The sequence below is a fragment of the Coffea eugenioides genome, chromosome 9 (genome assembly GCF_003713205.1).
Source record: "Coffea eugenioides isolate CCC68of chromosome 9, Ceug_1.0, whole genome shotgun sequence".
In the NCBI taxonomy this organism is placed as follows: Eukaryota; Viridiplantae; Streptophyta; class Magnoliopsida; order Gentianales; family Rubiaceae; genus Coffea; species Coffea eugenioides.
Genome location: NC_040043.1, coordinates 36,276,030 through 36,292,528, shown reverse-complemented (window position 1 = coordinate 36,292,528; position 16,499 = coordinate 36,276,030). Strand labels below are relative to the sequence as shown.

At 36.0% G+C, this 16,499-nt stretch overlaps 1 protein-coding gene across 1 annotated transcript; it reads left to right on the top strand.

Moving 5' to 3' along the window:
• The first annotated feature begins 211 nt into the window (after positions 1-211).
• On the top strand, positions 212-3,003 carry LOC113783798 (probable purine permease 10). Its single transcript, XM_027330015.1, has 2 exons — positions 212-290; positions 1,756-3,003. Exons 1-2 carry the CDS (start codon positions 254-256, stop codon positions 2,865-2,867), a joined length of 1,149 nt encoding a protein of 382 aa, XP_027185816.1. The 5' UTR covers positions 212-253; the 3' UTR covers positions 2,868-3,003.
• Positions 3,004-16,499: the final 13,496 nt, after the last annotated feature.

Here is a 16,499-nt window from a genome sequence, read left to right as displayed (position 1 = left end):
TTGATTTCTTCTTCCATTCGGTAAATGCACAAAAGTAAAGAAAATATTACACATTAGGTTGTCTGCTTCATACTAGTGTATGTATATAAAAGACGCATGCGAGTAATCTTTGATAATATCGCATCAGCTTTGAGAAGTGTCCAAGCACTAAATAACAGAATCTGTACTTAAATACTTCGTGATGTGTTTTCTGCTGCAACTTTAGAGTTATCCTTACTTGAACCCCATACTGTTTCTGTACTGATTTTCTTGGATGGAGGAAGCTCGAAAACAGCCTTCATGCACCACAAGTAAGTCAGAATCTTAACTTTCCTTTCTTCCATTTCACTTCGGCAATTCATTCTTGTCCTGAAGTCATATAATCTATTGGTACCTGCCAATTTTTTCATGTTTAGGATTATGCTAGTGAAGTCACAGATTTTGTTAATTATCAGACTCTGTAGCAAATATACCATTTTAGACAGCAATTGTAAAAGAGGGAACCATGATCATGCTTGGGTGGCCCTGGAGGATTAACTGTTAATTCGCTGAGGTTACTCAGCAAGACATGGCCTGAAATTTGGTATTACAGTTCATCATTACAGGTGTAATTCCAGTTAACTGGGGCATGCCGTGATGAGGAATGCAAGCTTTCAGCCTTTTACTGGAAAAGAAAACTAGGGATAAGATCTAATGCCTGTTGTACAGGGATCATTTAATTTAGCTCTACTGTAAATAGATCAAATGATAATTTCATAGTCTGAACAACTTATACTCCTCATTTTCCATTATAAATATCACCAAGAAAACAATTACGCTTAAAGAGTTGAAAAACATTGACAAAGAACCATTGAACAAACAGGATGCACTTTTTTAATGGTCCAAATCTTAAACTTGATTCTTTCACTTCCATTAGCAACTAGCAAGAAAGTAATCTTCTCATTTTGCAACATGCATCTATCCAGCCGTGTCTCCTTGGTTCCGCACTCATAACCACAGAAACAAATTATACTAATACAGTTTTCGATAACACTTGCAACCCCTCTGGAATTTTGATCTTTCTAGGAGTACTTCATGCAATTTTGACTATAGATATCTGAATAAAACGTTAGGGATCATCAGTTTCTGATTGTAGCTCTTGATCAAATTTCTTGTGATATTAGCAGGTTGAGGCAGAGACTTGCTTCATATATGTAGATTAGTTCTTCTTCTATAAGGCTCTATGTTTTGTAGCTGAGGGTATCATTTGCGCTTGTAAAGCCTAATAGTTTTCGTACAACAGCTGTATAGCAGTAAAAAATGTAGGCTGTTCTCATTTTTGCCATGCAAGTTTATGATTTTCTATGTATTGATGAAAAATAAGTTCTGAACTATGAGTGATTTAGCTCTAGTTAGGGCCAAAAGAATCCTGCTCAATATATTTGATTACTAAAATGAAAGTCTGGTTACGGAAATTCCTATATTTTTTAATTCCTGCCAAAATCCATCTTAATGATCTACTTATTACTGTTATCACTAAGGGATAACAGTGAACTGGATCTAGTTTTTCTGGTGCATCTTCGTAGTGTCTGTGTTCAGAAAGCTTGAAACCACTAATTCCCCACTAACAAATTTGACCTGTGGAAGTCATGTTTCACAGGTTAGTTCTACTTCATTTCTATAGCGTATGCCTCCCAGTTGACAGTATATTTCCGTAGACTATTCCTTCTATTTCTGTGTGGGATTTGCAATGAAGTGGCTAGATAATGCTGAATCCTTCTAAAATTGCCTGACCAGGTACGGAAGCTAAAGAGATATTGCCAACTGAAAATATGAAAACTCCCTTGCAGTCAAATGCACGTTGGCTTAGAACGTACAAATGGTGGTTTCAAGTGGCCATCTACATATTATTTCTCCTCTCTGGCCAGGCCGTTGGTACTCTTTTGGGCAGATTATACTTTGATAAGGGCGGAAACAGTACGTGGTTAGCAACATTGACACTAACTATGGGCTTCCCCATGCTCCTACCCTTCCTCTTCCATTCTTCCTTACAGAATCATAATGCAGATTATAGTAGAGTCCAACAGCCTTCCGTTCTTGTCCTTACTTCAATTTATGTCTTTCTTGGGCTGTGTACAGCTGGGGATTCCGTGTTATACTCACTTGGCCTAAAATACCTTCCAGTCTCGACTTATTCTCTGATATGTGCAAGCCAATTAGCATTCAACGCTGTTTTTGCATTTTTCCTGAATGCACAGAAGCTTACCTTTTTCATAATAAACTCTCTTGTATTGCTAACCATTTCTTCCATAATCCTGGTAATCCACAAGGATACTGAAGATTCCAGTAACAACTCCAAGAACAAATACACATTAGGCATTATATGCACGGTTGCTGCATCTGCTCTATATGCATTTGTGCTTTCATTCACTGAACTCATGTTTCAGAAGATACTTAAAAGTAAAACTTTCAGAGTCATTATTGATCTCACATTCTACGAGTCCTTAGTTGCAACACTTGCAATCGTAGTGGGGCTTTTTGCGAGTGGAGAATGGAAGAGTTTGAAATCAGAGATGCAGGATTTTAGACTGGGGAAAGTGTCGTATATCATGACTTTTCTTTGGACTGGGATATCATGGCAGGTTTTCAACATCGGTTGCAATGGACTGATTTTCAAGGTCTCTTCCCTGTTCTCCAATGTCATTAGTGTTGTAGGCTTGCCAGTTGATCCAGTTCTAGCTGTGGTAGTTTTCCACGACAAGGTGACTGCTGCCAAAGTAGTATCCCTCCTGCTAGCCCTGTGGGGATTTATGTCTTATGCCTATCAGCAATATCTTGATGATCTGAAGGCCAAGGCCAAAAGAAAGTGTCCGAGGGAAGTTACAGAAGATTCGATCACAGAAATATAAGTGCTGGATATGTATTTTGCCCCATTGTATTGTTCATTTAGAGGACAAATGTTCAATTCTTGCAACTTACTTGTGAATTCAGAAGACGAGATTAGCACTTGCAATACTCTGGACAAGCAGTTTGTTATGTCCTGCAATCAAAGGATAAGAATACACATTTATATTTAAAAAAAATGGTAGGCTAACGTTTGTTCTTCCTCCTACTTTATCCATTTCAATATCATCTTTCTAACAGACTGGAAGCAACATAATGACAAGAATGATGAAGGGAACAATGGTTTGCTGCCTGCTCAATGTGTTCAAAGGGGATATCATGAAGCTTAAGAACACTTTGTGATTGCTCTTTCACTTGTATTGAGAGGGAAGACAATTAAGTTAATCTATGCTTTTGGAAAAATTGTCATTAAGGTCATGTATAACGTAATTTCCCCATGGCTTGAAACTAGGCATGACAATGGATCGAATGGTTTAAATCTTACCTAGATTCAATCCAGAACCACCCATACCCTATAAAAAAGTTATGAGTTCGGGTAAGATCCGGTTTTCTATAATCCACGTCCAAATCCAATATATTAGTAAATTTATAAAATATTCTAATATACTATAGTTATTAGATCGTATACAATAAAACTTCATGATTGTTTCTTTTTTCAACTTAATCCTAGTTATTTTTTTTAATTTTTATTTTAGTGTGTTTACAAAAATACAACAAATATCCATTGGATATCCAGATTCAGAAGGGTTTGGATTTGGATTCATTTCTTTAGACCCATAAGGATAAGGGTCTGGGTCGGGATTTAAGTTTGGATCAAAGGATCTAATCCATACCTTATCCACTTACATGCTTACTTGAAACCGAAGCAAGATTTTAAAATAGTAACACTCTCTTTTCGCCTTCAATTAGAAAACCGAGTCTTAGTCCAACTAGTGGTACCAGTATGTTTCATTTATTAGGAAAAAAAAAGAGTGAAATTCACTTTGCCCCGCATGAATGTTAGATTTTGGTTCACCTTAACCATCCTCAACCGAAAAATTGGGCAATTTACACCCCATATGCTAACATCATTTGTACTTTCTAGTATATTACAATGGAATCACAATTTTGTTACCACAATATACCTGTAAAATACTTGCAATCATAGCCTTCATTTTTCCAACGGTTATGTTTTGAAGCGTTAGTAAGACGCCACAATTTAACATGCATGGAACGACCAAGTTTCAAGTCAATTTCTGCCTTCTGAACGAACAAAAATACCTTTACTTGCTTTTTTCACCTCTGGCACTTTGGAATCTTTCCCCTTTTTCTTAATTTGTCAATCATCTATGCTCAATGGACCTAGTTACGGTGATTGGTAGTTGATTGTAGGCAAAAAAGTGGGGGGGGGGGGGGGGGCAGGGACATTTTTTGAACTTTTTGCAAGTCTATATAAATTTCTTGTACATTCTTACAACAAATGTGTGATATTTTGTTACTGTTCATATGGATCCCATATATAATAATTGTATCTCTATTGTTAAGTTTTATAAATAGTTCACGTAGAATTATGCCTTGTTCAAAAAATGTTGCATCATTCAGAACGATTGTTACTGACAACTGTTTGTGCCCTGATTCGAAAGTGGCAAGTGGAGGAGATCGACACTTAGGCTTGGGAACCTTTTTGTTTTTTTGGCACGTCTAAGACCTGAACGTTTGTATCTTATATGTTTCTCTGTTCTTTTGTTTCTTTTTTTTTTTTGGGTCGCATGATTTGCACTTTTTTTATTGCCTCTAATTGGGGCCAATATTATAATTTCACCTCTCATATTACTGCCTTGAGGATAAAATGGTCTTTTTAGTTGTTCAACAGGCATTTTGTCGAAATTCAGTTGACTATTAAAAAGAGGATCTATCAGTTCTTTCTCTCATTCAAAACCGTGCACTAGACTTTCATTTCACACAACTCTTAAGTGATAAAAGAAAGAAAAACTCATCTTCTTTCTTTTTTGATTACCTTCCTCACATATGTATAAGACCGAATCCATTCGATTTCTAAATCTCTAAAAACAATTATTAATCCTTAACTTTCGAGGAATCCTTCATCAGTGGTTGTGAATCACTGATTTTTTCAATCTTTTCGACCTTGGTTTTGTAGGAGCAAACCAAGTCAGAAAGATTGAGAAATAGGAACTATTTGGTTTGTTTGGGGGTGCAAAGCGTCTACTTTAGAAATGGATGATGGGGGATGTGAGCCAACCCACAACCTTCATGGCTCAAAGTGAATTCAATCCAAAACAAAAGAAATTAAGACAGCGAGGCTTGTTGAAATAACAGAAGGAAACCATAAATACATTTGGTAGGTCTAATTTGGAGCTAAAACTAATATTCTAATGTATCAAAATGATGAAACGAGCAGCAATTCCATAAGCTTCAGCATGGATGATGAACAAAGATGACCACACAAAACATAGGCTCTTTTGGCACTTCCATTTTTAGGAGTGTTTTTATTTTTTTTTTTACGACTTATACAAGACCCTCTAAAAACATGACATCCCAAATTTTTAAAATACACACCCTAAAATACTAAAAAATATACAAACTTTTTTCTTTTCTTCCTTTCTTCTTTTTCCTTCTCCCCCACCACCACCGGCCACCTCAACCATGATATGGGAGGAAAACTCAAATTTTGTTCAATTCAAGCCATGTGGCCCTTTTTGTCTTTTACTTTCCCGTCACAAAGGCCTAGGACATTATTTTTTTGTCAAACGGCAAGTAATTTTATATATAATCAACACTTGATACTACAAGTTTAACCACAAAATAAGGCCACTGCCCTACTATCTTCCCGGGCACATTCGATTAGTCACAGGGAGAAGTTTATCTCCCAACTAACATTATGCACAAGCTTTACATCAAATTGTGCCAGCTTGTGAGCATATTGGCCGCTTTAAAGTCAACCACTTTATATTTGATGCGAATAGCACAATTGATGGTATATGGGGCAGTTTAGCACTCAGATCAATTGAAGGGCAATGAATATGTTACCTAGTACCTTTTTTTTTTGTCAAAACGACAAGTTTGTATTGTTTAGTCAAAAGTGTTTACATGGCAAGCAAAAGCTCGATGTTTTACTATATGCATTCAGCACAGTAGATTGGGATTAACCTACTCTGCATCCTTATAATTGCACAATCCTTCAGCAGTAAACAAACAACTTAGATCATTCCCATTAGCTATTCCTAGGCATATGTTACCTAGTGCTTGAAATGTTTAGAGTTGTACTTAAGGCAATTATGGTTTTGTTTTATTCTAATCCATCCTGTTGTTGTATTTAATACTAGGCCACATGAGGTGCATTTTTATTGTCGTTGGTATTGAATTGAACAATGCAAGAATCGAAGAGAAAGCTAAACAGTATCACAAAATGGCACTGCCTAGTCAATTATTATCGCTTGCACTTTAGTTGCTGCCGCATTTACTCTCTTTAAAAACAAAGAACAAATTGAATAATGGTGTGCCAAAATTGAGGAATAGGTTGGATATTCCTTTGTCCAATGTCCACACAAATATAGGTGCTTGTTTTCTAGAGAGGAAATTCAACAATGTTGTCATTATAGTGTCACTCTTCGGGTCAAGGAAATTATTAGAACTTTGCCTGCCGCTGAATGTGAGTTTTTTGCTGTTGTGTGTGATGAGATTTGGAGCAATAGGAACTCCACTTTGTTTGACGGGAAAAGACGTGATTCACTATTAGTAGTTTGTTTCTCGTCCACCTATCTTGCTGCCTTTAAAAGGGGTCAATGCCAATGGTTCACAACTGTTGAAGCACTTATCAGCAGTACGGTGATCAGCACCACCTTTAAATCAGGTCAACTTTGATGGTACAAAATCTCCACGGTAAAGCAAGTCCATGGTATTGGGATAGTAATTCGTGATCATGTAAGCTATTTCACAGCTGAATTGTCTAAACAATTCCATGGAATTGTTGAACGTACTGTGGCAGATGCTATAGCAGCAAGGGAGGCTTTAATCTTTGCAAATAACCTGCTCATTCCAAGTTTGGTTGTCCAAGGAGATGCATTATCAATCATTCAACATTTCCAGTCTAAAGATGATGTTTGCTCTGATGTAGGATCAATTGTTGACGATTTGCATACATAATTCTGTCTGATTATAATGATATTGATATAAATTGAATCTCAAGAAAAGCAAACAAAGTCGCACATAAATTGGCACATTATACTAAAATCTCTGACTTTGTTGAATCCCTTTGGAACTCTCCATCCACTGTTGTGAAATAAATTGTATTGGCGATTTTCATCATTTTGAATAATAAAATATCCTTTTCATCAAAAGGACACTTGTTTTATCTCCATGTCAGCTCAATTTGATCTTGCCTTGAAGAAGAAAAATTTGAAAAATCAAATAAACCATATGGGTCTCAAGGGTCAAGACATAGAAGAAACAAAAGGCTGTTTTACCACGTCCACTAACTAAATCCAACCTGGCTTGGCCTATACCATGCCGTGAAGTGCAGAGTTTGTATGACTGGTGTGCACAATGGGTTTCAGTGTTTGCCAACAGCCCAATTATTATAATCCGTGTATTAACAGAGTTTTTTTTTAATAGTATTACTTGTAAATTTATAGAAGCATGAATAATTCAAAAAAGTAATATTCTTATATAATTATAAATATTTATTTTACCAAATTAATGTATCTAAGTGTTCAAGTACCATATTAACCTTTGAATCAGTTATTAAATTTTTATATGATTAAAAAATCTAAAATTATATGCCCGTAATCAGTTAAACACCAAAGATGCAAAAATATGTTTTCTCCATGAACAAATATTAATTTTCTAGCAACTTTAATGAAGTAACAATTAAAATAACACCAAGTAAATTTATTGCATATAGATAAAATAAATTAAATGAATATATAAATAAAAACAAAGTTTGTTAGAAGATTTGTTAGAAGAGAGAGGGAAACCGAGATAAAATATAATTCAAATTTATTTAAAAGGATTAAGTTGTAAAAAGATAGAAATTATGAGAAGAGTTGGATATGAATATGGATAAAATCCAAGTATCCAAATGACCAATCAATTTTTTTCAATTAAGCACGCCACCTAAAAGAGAGAAAATGGGTGTGTGTATTCTTTGAGATATTATCTTTTTTTTTTAATTAGAAAAAGGATTAATTTCCTTGTTTTGATATGAAACTACAGTGTCATTCATGGGCCTCTTCTATATTCAGTTGAGACGAGTTTTAACACAATTAAGACAGGTACAATGGGCTTTGAGGATTTCTTGTGATATGGAGTTATTTAGGACTAGAAGAAAAAGCAATTTTGCACAAAATAAACAAAAAGAAGAAAAGTGCACTTCTTCAAAAATGTGTTATGCGGGTCTTAACAAAATTGTGTTGGATCAAGATAGGCGCCAGATAATGTAGAGTGATGTGGAGTCGTTTAGGACGTTTGTATAGCCGTTGTTCTTGACAACGTTGATTTCTTTCAGCATATTGTATTCAAACCAAAAATGGATGCTATGCAACACAAGAATGCTACTAAAAGGAAATAAAAACTTGGTCGTGTTTGCCACATTTTCCTTGAATATATTTTCCAATCATCTTTTTACTTCACATTTATCAAATCGTTACAACATTTTTTCTACAGAAAATTCAAAAAAATGCAATCCAAACATTGTTGTATCATGTTAAGGAAACATAATTAGAAAAAGTGTATCCTAAATTTTTTATGGACATAAAGGGCTATTTGAGCAAGAAATAATACTGCACTAAGCGTAATGGGCTTAACCATTGAGCTTAGCTTTTGGGCTGTATGTAGGAGTTCAAATCCCACCTGCAGGAAAAAAAAATTCAAGGATTGTGTTAAATCACTCCTTTGATCTAGTAAGGTCTGTGTATCTACTAGCTCCTAACACAAACCCTTTTTAGGCTCTCATTTTCTTTTAATTTAAGATAGATAGGTTATACAATAGTTATCGTCTCAAAAAAATAAGCATAATGGCTTCACATTTTTTGTATACAACAACGTAAACTAGAAATGTAGCATTCTTGTCAAACATATATGAAGCAAAACCAGTCTCTCTTTATGAGAGTTGCTTTCTCTCTCTAGCTAGAGAGCTTGTCCCCTTGGTGTTTTAAAAAATTTTAAAATTTCCAAACTTCAAAACTGTACGGAGCGTTAAAACCAAGCCCGCCTAGTTTTTGCCAAATTTTGAATCTTTCCTTTTTCAAACTAGCATCAAATTCATGAGCAAATATGCATATTCATAGATGTGACTGTATAGATTTCAGTGATGAACTAATCTTAGCTAATGATAGTAGATAGGAGCTTCTACTTGGAGTTTTGCTAGTTTCCCAGCTCAGAATCTGTTCTCGTCCTCATAGCTTCAAAATCGTGAGCAGATACACATCCCGTAGATCAACTTCTTCAGTTTTCTAATTAGATTGAGTTAATCTGGAGCATTCAGTGTCTTGAGCTAATCTGGAGCATTTATTAAAAAAAAAATAGTTTACTTCTTTGACGTATCCTTTTTTAGCTTCTTTTGTAGATTCTAGTTTCGTACTATTACTTTAGATAGCTGCTTCCCCTAGTTTCCTTTGTTTCTGCTGTTGTTTTTGGTTTTTTGTTTTTTGCAGGTTTAAGGGCCGGAGATCCATGGGGTGAAAGGTTGGCAGGTGGAATACAAAGTAAAGCTGGTTCAAATGGCTGATGAGATAGAGGAGGTGCTGCGGAAGTTTGTTCTTTCAGAGAAGAAGGCAGGGGATATTTAGATAAATGGGAAGGATGTGGTTTATTGGCTGGCAGAATGTAAGCTTAGCATTATTGGGAGGTTGTAGGAGAAAAAACAATGAATATTGCAGGTATGAGAAGTTTTGCCAATAATATGTGAAGTTTTGCTAAACACATGAAATTTGTGGGAATTGGGGTAAATTTGTTTCAATTTGTACTTGATAATACGAGTGATAGGGACAGAGTGTTAAATGGAAGGCCATGGATATATGATAACTTGCCTATGGTAGTGCTCCCAGGGAAAGAAGGTATTGAAATTGATGAGTATGCTTTTAGGAAAACGTGGATATAGGTCTGGATTTGAAACCTGCCCATACATTGAATCCCTAAGGAAGCTGGAAAAAGGGTTGGGAGCGGGTGGGGGGGGGGGGGGTTTCCCTCAGCAAAAGAGGACATAATTCCTAATATGGGGAGTAAGGAAGGTAAACAATTAAAAATTTTGGTTGAAATAGACCCGACACAACCATTAATTAGGGGAATCACTATCAAAATGAATGGGATATTAAAATAGATAGATTTTAGATATGAGAAATGTCCGGATTTTTGTTATTGCTGTGGGATCCTAGAACACAATGAAAGAAACTGTAAGGATAAAGGAGCTAATATAAATAGCGAACAACAGTTTGGGGCTTGGCTTAGAGCTAGTACACCTAGAAGTCCTACTAAGAAATACAATATGGCTAACCAACCAGAGAATAACAATAGAAGTGAATCCAAAAATGATAAAGGGATGGAAACGTTTAATTGGCAGTTGTTGCTGACTTGGAAATCTAATGAGAGAATGCATAGTATTGAGGAAGTATCAAAAGAAAATCAAGGGGACGAGTTTCTTATGAGGTAAGTTGTGAATGTTGAAAAGGAACAGCAGAAGAAACAATGTGAGAAGGTAAATAGGGATGGGAAACTTAGTAGTAATAGTGAAAACATGATGATAGAGAAATAGCATAGGGACAACCAGAGAGATGAAGAGGGAAGTAACATCAAGAGAGATGGAAAGGAATCTTTGAGTCTAATCATGGACTCACCAGGACTCAATCAAGTAGATGGAATGTGGATTGATGAGGAAATTGCAATAAATACATGGCTGGGGAAAAGTAACAAGGAGCAGGAGATAAAGAAGGGGGCCACCAATATAGAGGTAGGGAAAGGGAATACAAAGGATGGTAGGGCCAAAAAGGGCAAATATAAAGGCAATAGGGGATGGAAGAGATTAGTACAGGAAGTGAGTAAAAGAAGTCCTTTGAGTGACTATATGGGAGGGGTGAACAAGTGATAGAAACTAGGAAGAGGAAAACCAACAACATGGAGATGGAAATTGGAGGAGAAATTGATGAGGGGAAAGGGCAGAAAAGGAGTAGAATGATGAATATGGCTAATAAAGAAAATGATAGGCTGAAAGTGGTGGAGTTCAACCTAAATGGGGCTCTTAGCTCTCAATGAAGGTTTTGGTGTGGAACTGTCGAGGTGTTGGGAGTCTTTTGACAATTCTCCAATTAGAGGAGGCAGTGAAACTCCATTCCCCAAATTTAATTTTCCTGTCAGAAACTAAGAATAAAAAATCTTTTATGAAAACTGTTATGATGAAGCTCATACATGATAAACTGTTTGTGGTAGATTCGGTAGGCAAATCTGGTGGCTTGGATATGTTTTGGAGGTTAGATATTGTGATTACCAAAGTGCTGTTTACTGATTTCACTATTGAATTGAAGATTGAGGATAATTGCAGAAATACCAGCTAGTCACTCATATGTATTTATGCAAGTACTAAAGATTAGGTCAGAAAACAACAGTGGAAAACAATTGAATGCAGAAAATAGATTTGGAATGAGAAATGGTTGCTTGCTTGGGATATGAATGATATTCTCGCTAATAAGGAGAAATGGGGTGGTGTGAAAAGACTTGAGAATAGCTTTAGAGAATTCAGAAACTTCATAAGAAGTAAACAACTCATTGACATAGGATTTGAAGAGAAACCTTGGACTTGGTGTAATAACTAGGAAAAGAATGGTGAAGTTAAAGAAAGATTAGACAGATTTCTGAGCAGTAAAGATTGGAGAGCTGAACATGGAAAGGCAAAACGTATACACATACAAAATGAAACTTCTGATCATTTTTTGCTGCTTCTAGACACAGAGCCAAAAGGGAAAAAGAGGAAGAAAAGGTTCTGTTTTGGTAGGAAATGGTTGCAATACAAAGATGTGGGAAGGGTAGTGATAAGGTATAAATTGTAGTGCATTTATAGGTCTAAATTGCTAGTTAACCATGTTATTTGAACTTTATCTTGAATAGAAATTACTTAATTTTATGTTATTTGAACTTTATCTTGAATAGAAACTACTTAATTTTACTCTTATATTATTCTAATAGGTGAAAAGCTCAATTGGAGGGAAAACGGACTAAAAATGTGGCGCGAAAAAGTAATGAAAGAGGAAAAAGTCAAGAGGAAGAGGTTTCGTAGGAATGACATATTTCAATATTTTGGCAATAACTTGAGTTACACAAATTTGATTGAGATGATTCACGATTCATAGTGAATCTAAGAGAATGCTCTACAAATCTTATGAAAACATCAAAGTCTGGTTTTCACATTTTCATAGCCAAATATTCAAAATACTCAAATATAGTTGCACTGCAAAGTTCTTCTAACCAGTTAACAGTATTTTGCACTGCATATCTCAGCAACCAGACCTCCAAATGACTTGATTCTTGTGGAGTTGGAAAGATAATTCAAAGGGCTACAACTTTTGTGTTTTGAGCAAGAGCTGATTCAGCCTCGATGATGGAGATTTTTCGCCTTAAAGTGGATCTGTGCATGGATCCGAAGCGATCCGTCCACGGATCTTCAATAACCTGCGCTGATGTTCACGTCGAAGATGTTCTGATCAAGTCATCCAATGGAACTCCGGCGCCAGAGTTTAGGCCGGTATTTGCACTGGTGTTCATCTAGCAAATGCACGAAATTGTGATTTTTTAGCTCCAATAAGCCCAATCCTACCCCATTTCGAATACTACTTTAAGAAACAATAAATAGAGGCTATCTAGGACGTTTTTAGGGGTGAAAAACATTAGTCTAGATTAGTTTTAATATCTTTTCATAGTTATTCTTGAGAAATCAAAATCAAACGAAGGCAAATCAATGGAACATGCAAGGAGAATGTGACGACCCCACCTCCCCCTAGGGCATACCCAAGGATTTGGCGAATCGCCTATCCAACTCTCGTTAGGACTCACTACATTCACTAAAATCAATTCTCAAAATAACCGTTCAAACCTCCATATGAGCACTGAAGTTCTACAATTCAACCAATAATTCAAGTTTAATTACAAATCAAAAGTGAAACATAAGATCTATTACCAAAATATCAAAATAAAATCTATCTGCCAAAATAGATGTATAAGAGTCATTACATTCAAGTTCAAACTTATCCATTCCGGGTCTCCATTCCTGCAAGGAAAACAAATCTAAGGAGGGGGTGAGCTAAAGATCAGTGAGGTTTTATTTTCTAAAAAAAAATGAGTATTCAACAAGCAATCCAAATAGTTAAATCATGAGAACATCTCATTTAACGATTCAAGGCAATCAGGAAGTAAATGTTCAAACATTTAAAGATTTGAAATCGTTCAAAACATTCCAAGAGTAATAAACATTCAAGCGCTCATTTGAAGCCATTCATTCAATCATTCAGTCTCCGTCATTCAGTCATTCATTGCATTCCATCCAATGACCAATTCACTGGCCAGTCCTCCACTTGATTTCATGGTCATACTAGAGTATACCAAAACAGTAGCCTAGGGTTACCAACCTACCTGACCAAGTCCACTTCTGACTCAAATAGGCTAGCGACGAAGGGCAAGGGCCCAATTCAGCCAATGGCTTACATTCATGCACAAGTAACATGTACAAGTAACATTCAGTCATTTGTTCATTGAAAATTTCAAATTCAATTAGATCAAGTGTGATAAAATACACACTCGCCTATCAATCGTAAAACAATCTTTGAAAATACATTTAACAGTCAAATAAGCCAATAACAACACAATAAAAGCATTTAATTCACAAACACAAGGAACACTCACCATTTGACCTCACCAATTGGTCACCCTGGTTCTTCCTCTAGAACATTCTCAAGTCCCCTTGTTTCCCACAAACTCAAGATGAAAAGCAACCAAGAAGTACTAATAGTTTCTTTCTTCAAGAACTCCTCCAATAGCTTCCTCCCAAGCTTAATTCAAGATTTGATGGAGTAGATTTAGGTTTCGCTCTTGTTTTTCACTAAATAGGCAAGGAATCAAGACTAGGAATGGAGTTGTTTTCTCTCTCTTTTCTCCCCAAATTTTGTCCAGCCTAGGCACAAGAAAAAGAAATGTTTGTTTGGTGAAATGGAAGCTTAGTTATAAGAGAATTAGTCTTGGTCTTGGTCAACCCTAGTTAGATGATTGACAAGTGGCAAGAAACCAAGTGATATCTATCTAATTGCCTCCAAATATCTCTCTTTCTCCTAATTATCTATTAACACCTCTATTCCAACAAATTTCATTTGCACAAAACTCCCTCTAATCCTCTAAAGTTATTGCACGCACCTCACTAGTCGATCACACTAGTATCATCCACTATAAAATTTAACATGCATCAAATGAAACATGCAAACATGCACCAAGTAATTTAAGAAAATAGGTCAAAATCATGATTCAAATAATAAAACAACCAAGAATTCAAGGCAAGTAAATGAAAATCAAAGAAAATATGTAACTAACTGTTGGGTCACAACACAACTTGCAAACATCTAAAAGTGAGCAAAAATGAACAAAACCTTTTTTTTTCTTGGTCAAAGCTAGGGTTTGAAATCTCTTGTATTAAAATCTCTTTCTTTCCATAAATATGTCATGCCACAAAACGTTAGCCAATCAATTAAAAGAAGCAATAAGGTACAACAGTTCGTTATCATTCACTATATATACAAGTAAGTAAGCCAAATTGAAAGGTATGAAAATTTTGGGTCCTCACACTCTCTCTCCCTTAAAAGAATTCCGTTCTCGAAATTCTAATCTTTGCTTGCAAAAATTCAAATATGCAACCTCCAATTTACTCATGGTCATTGTCAAAGCCTTACCCAAAAAATACTATGGCTACTTACCCCCATAGTATCCTTTCCATTCTCAATCGGAGCGGTCATCCTACGTTTGCTAAAAGAATATATACAAGATTAGAATCCAAACCCTTTTCTCCAAAACTTCCATACTTAATCCAAAACTCTCGATTTGGGCAAGATAGGAATCAAAGCGAAATCCCTACTTTTACATCTAGGGATAGGTATGAAGGAAGCATAGGCAAGGGTAGTCAATCAAAAACCAAATTAAAAGGCGATAGGTCTGCAGTGCTAGCTTCTCCAACATGCATAATGATCTAACCACCAGCGATAGAAACTCTAACCAACCAGTTTCTGGATTAGTCCATTATAGCACTCATCGATCTATTCTCCTCAATCAGTTCAATTCCTATGTCACATATTAAAATCTTCCATGCTCTGACCTTTTCCATTCACATTTACCTCAAAGGTAGTCGTGATGTTGACTTTCATCTAAATGTTCTCAACTCTTGGGTATTGGGGAACAAGAATCCGAAATAAGATAATTCAAACTCGAGTCGGCCGGTCCAAAGAGTAAATCATCTACATTAGAGATTCCTAACTGACGTATATATCTATCTTCTTCAAGTATCATAATAAAAGTTTTACGCCTATAACATTTATGATTCATAGCTTATGCTCAAGAAGAGTACTTAGTTCTTTACACTCATTCACGTAATCGGGACCATAACACCACTTAGCCCAAACTTACCCCATGCAGAGATCACTCGAAGCGGCTCTGATACCATCTATGACGACCCCACCTCCCCCTAGGACATACCCAAGGGTTTGGCGGACCGCCTGCCCAACTCTCGTTAGGACTCACTATATTTACTACAATCAATTCTCAAAATAACCGTTCAAACCTCCATATGAGCACTGGAGTTCTACAATTCAACTAATAATTCAACCTTAATTACAAATCAAAAGTGAAACATAGGGTCTATTACCAAAATATCAAAATAAAATGTATTTGCCAAAATACATGTATAAGAGAGTCATTATATTCAAGTTCAAACTTATCCACTCCGGGTCTCCACTCCTGCAAGGAAAATAAATCTAAGGGGGGGTGAGCTAAAAATCAGTGAGATTTTATTTTCTAAAAAAAATGAGTATTCAGCAAGCAATCCAAATAATTAAATCATGAGAACAGCTTATTTAACGATTCAAGGCAGTCAGGAAGTAAATGTTCAAACATTTAAAGATTTGAAATCGTTCAAACCATTCCAAGAGTAATAAACATTCAAGCGCTCACTTGGAGCCATTCATTCAGTCATTCATTGCATTCCATCCACTGACCAATTCACTAGCCAGTCCTCCACCTGACTTCATGGTCATACTCGAGTATATCAAAATAGTGGCCCAGGGTTACCAACCTACCCGACCGAGTCCGCTTCTGGCTCGAATAGGTTAGCGACGAAGGGCAAGGGCCCAGTTCAGCCAATTGCTTACATTCATGCACAAGTAACATTTAGTCATTTGCTCATTGAAAATTTCACATTCAGTTAGATCAAGTGTGATAAAGTACATACTCGCCTATCAATCGTAAAACAATCTTTGAAAATACATTTAACAGTCAAATAAGCCAATAACAGCACAATAAAAGCATTTAATTCACAAATACAAGGAACACTCACCACTTGACCTCACCAATTGGTCATCCTAGTTCTTCCTCTAAAACATTTTCAAGTCCCCTTGTTTCCTACA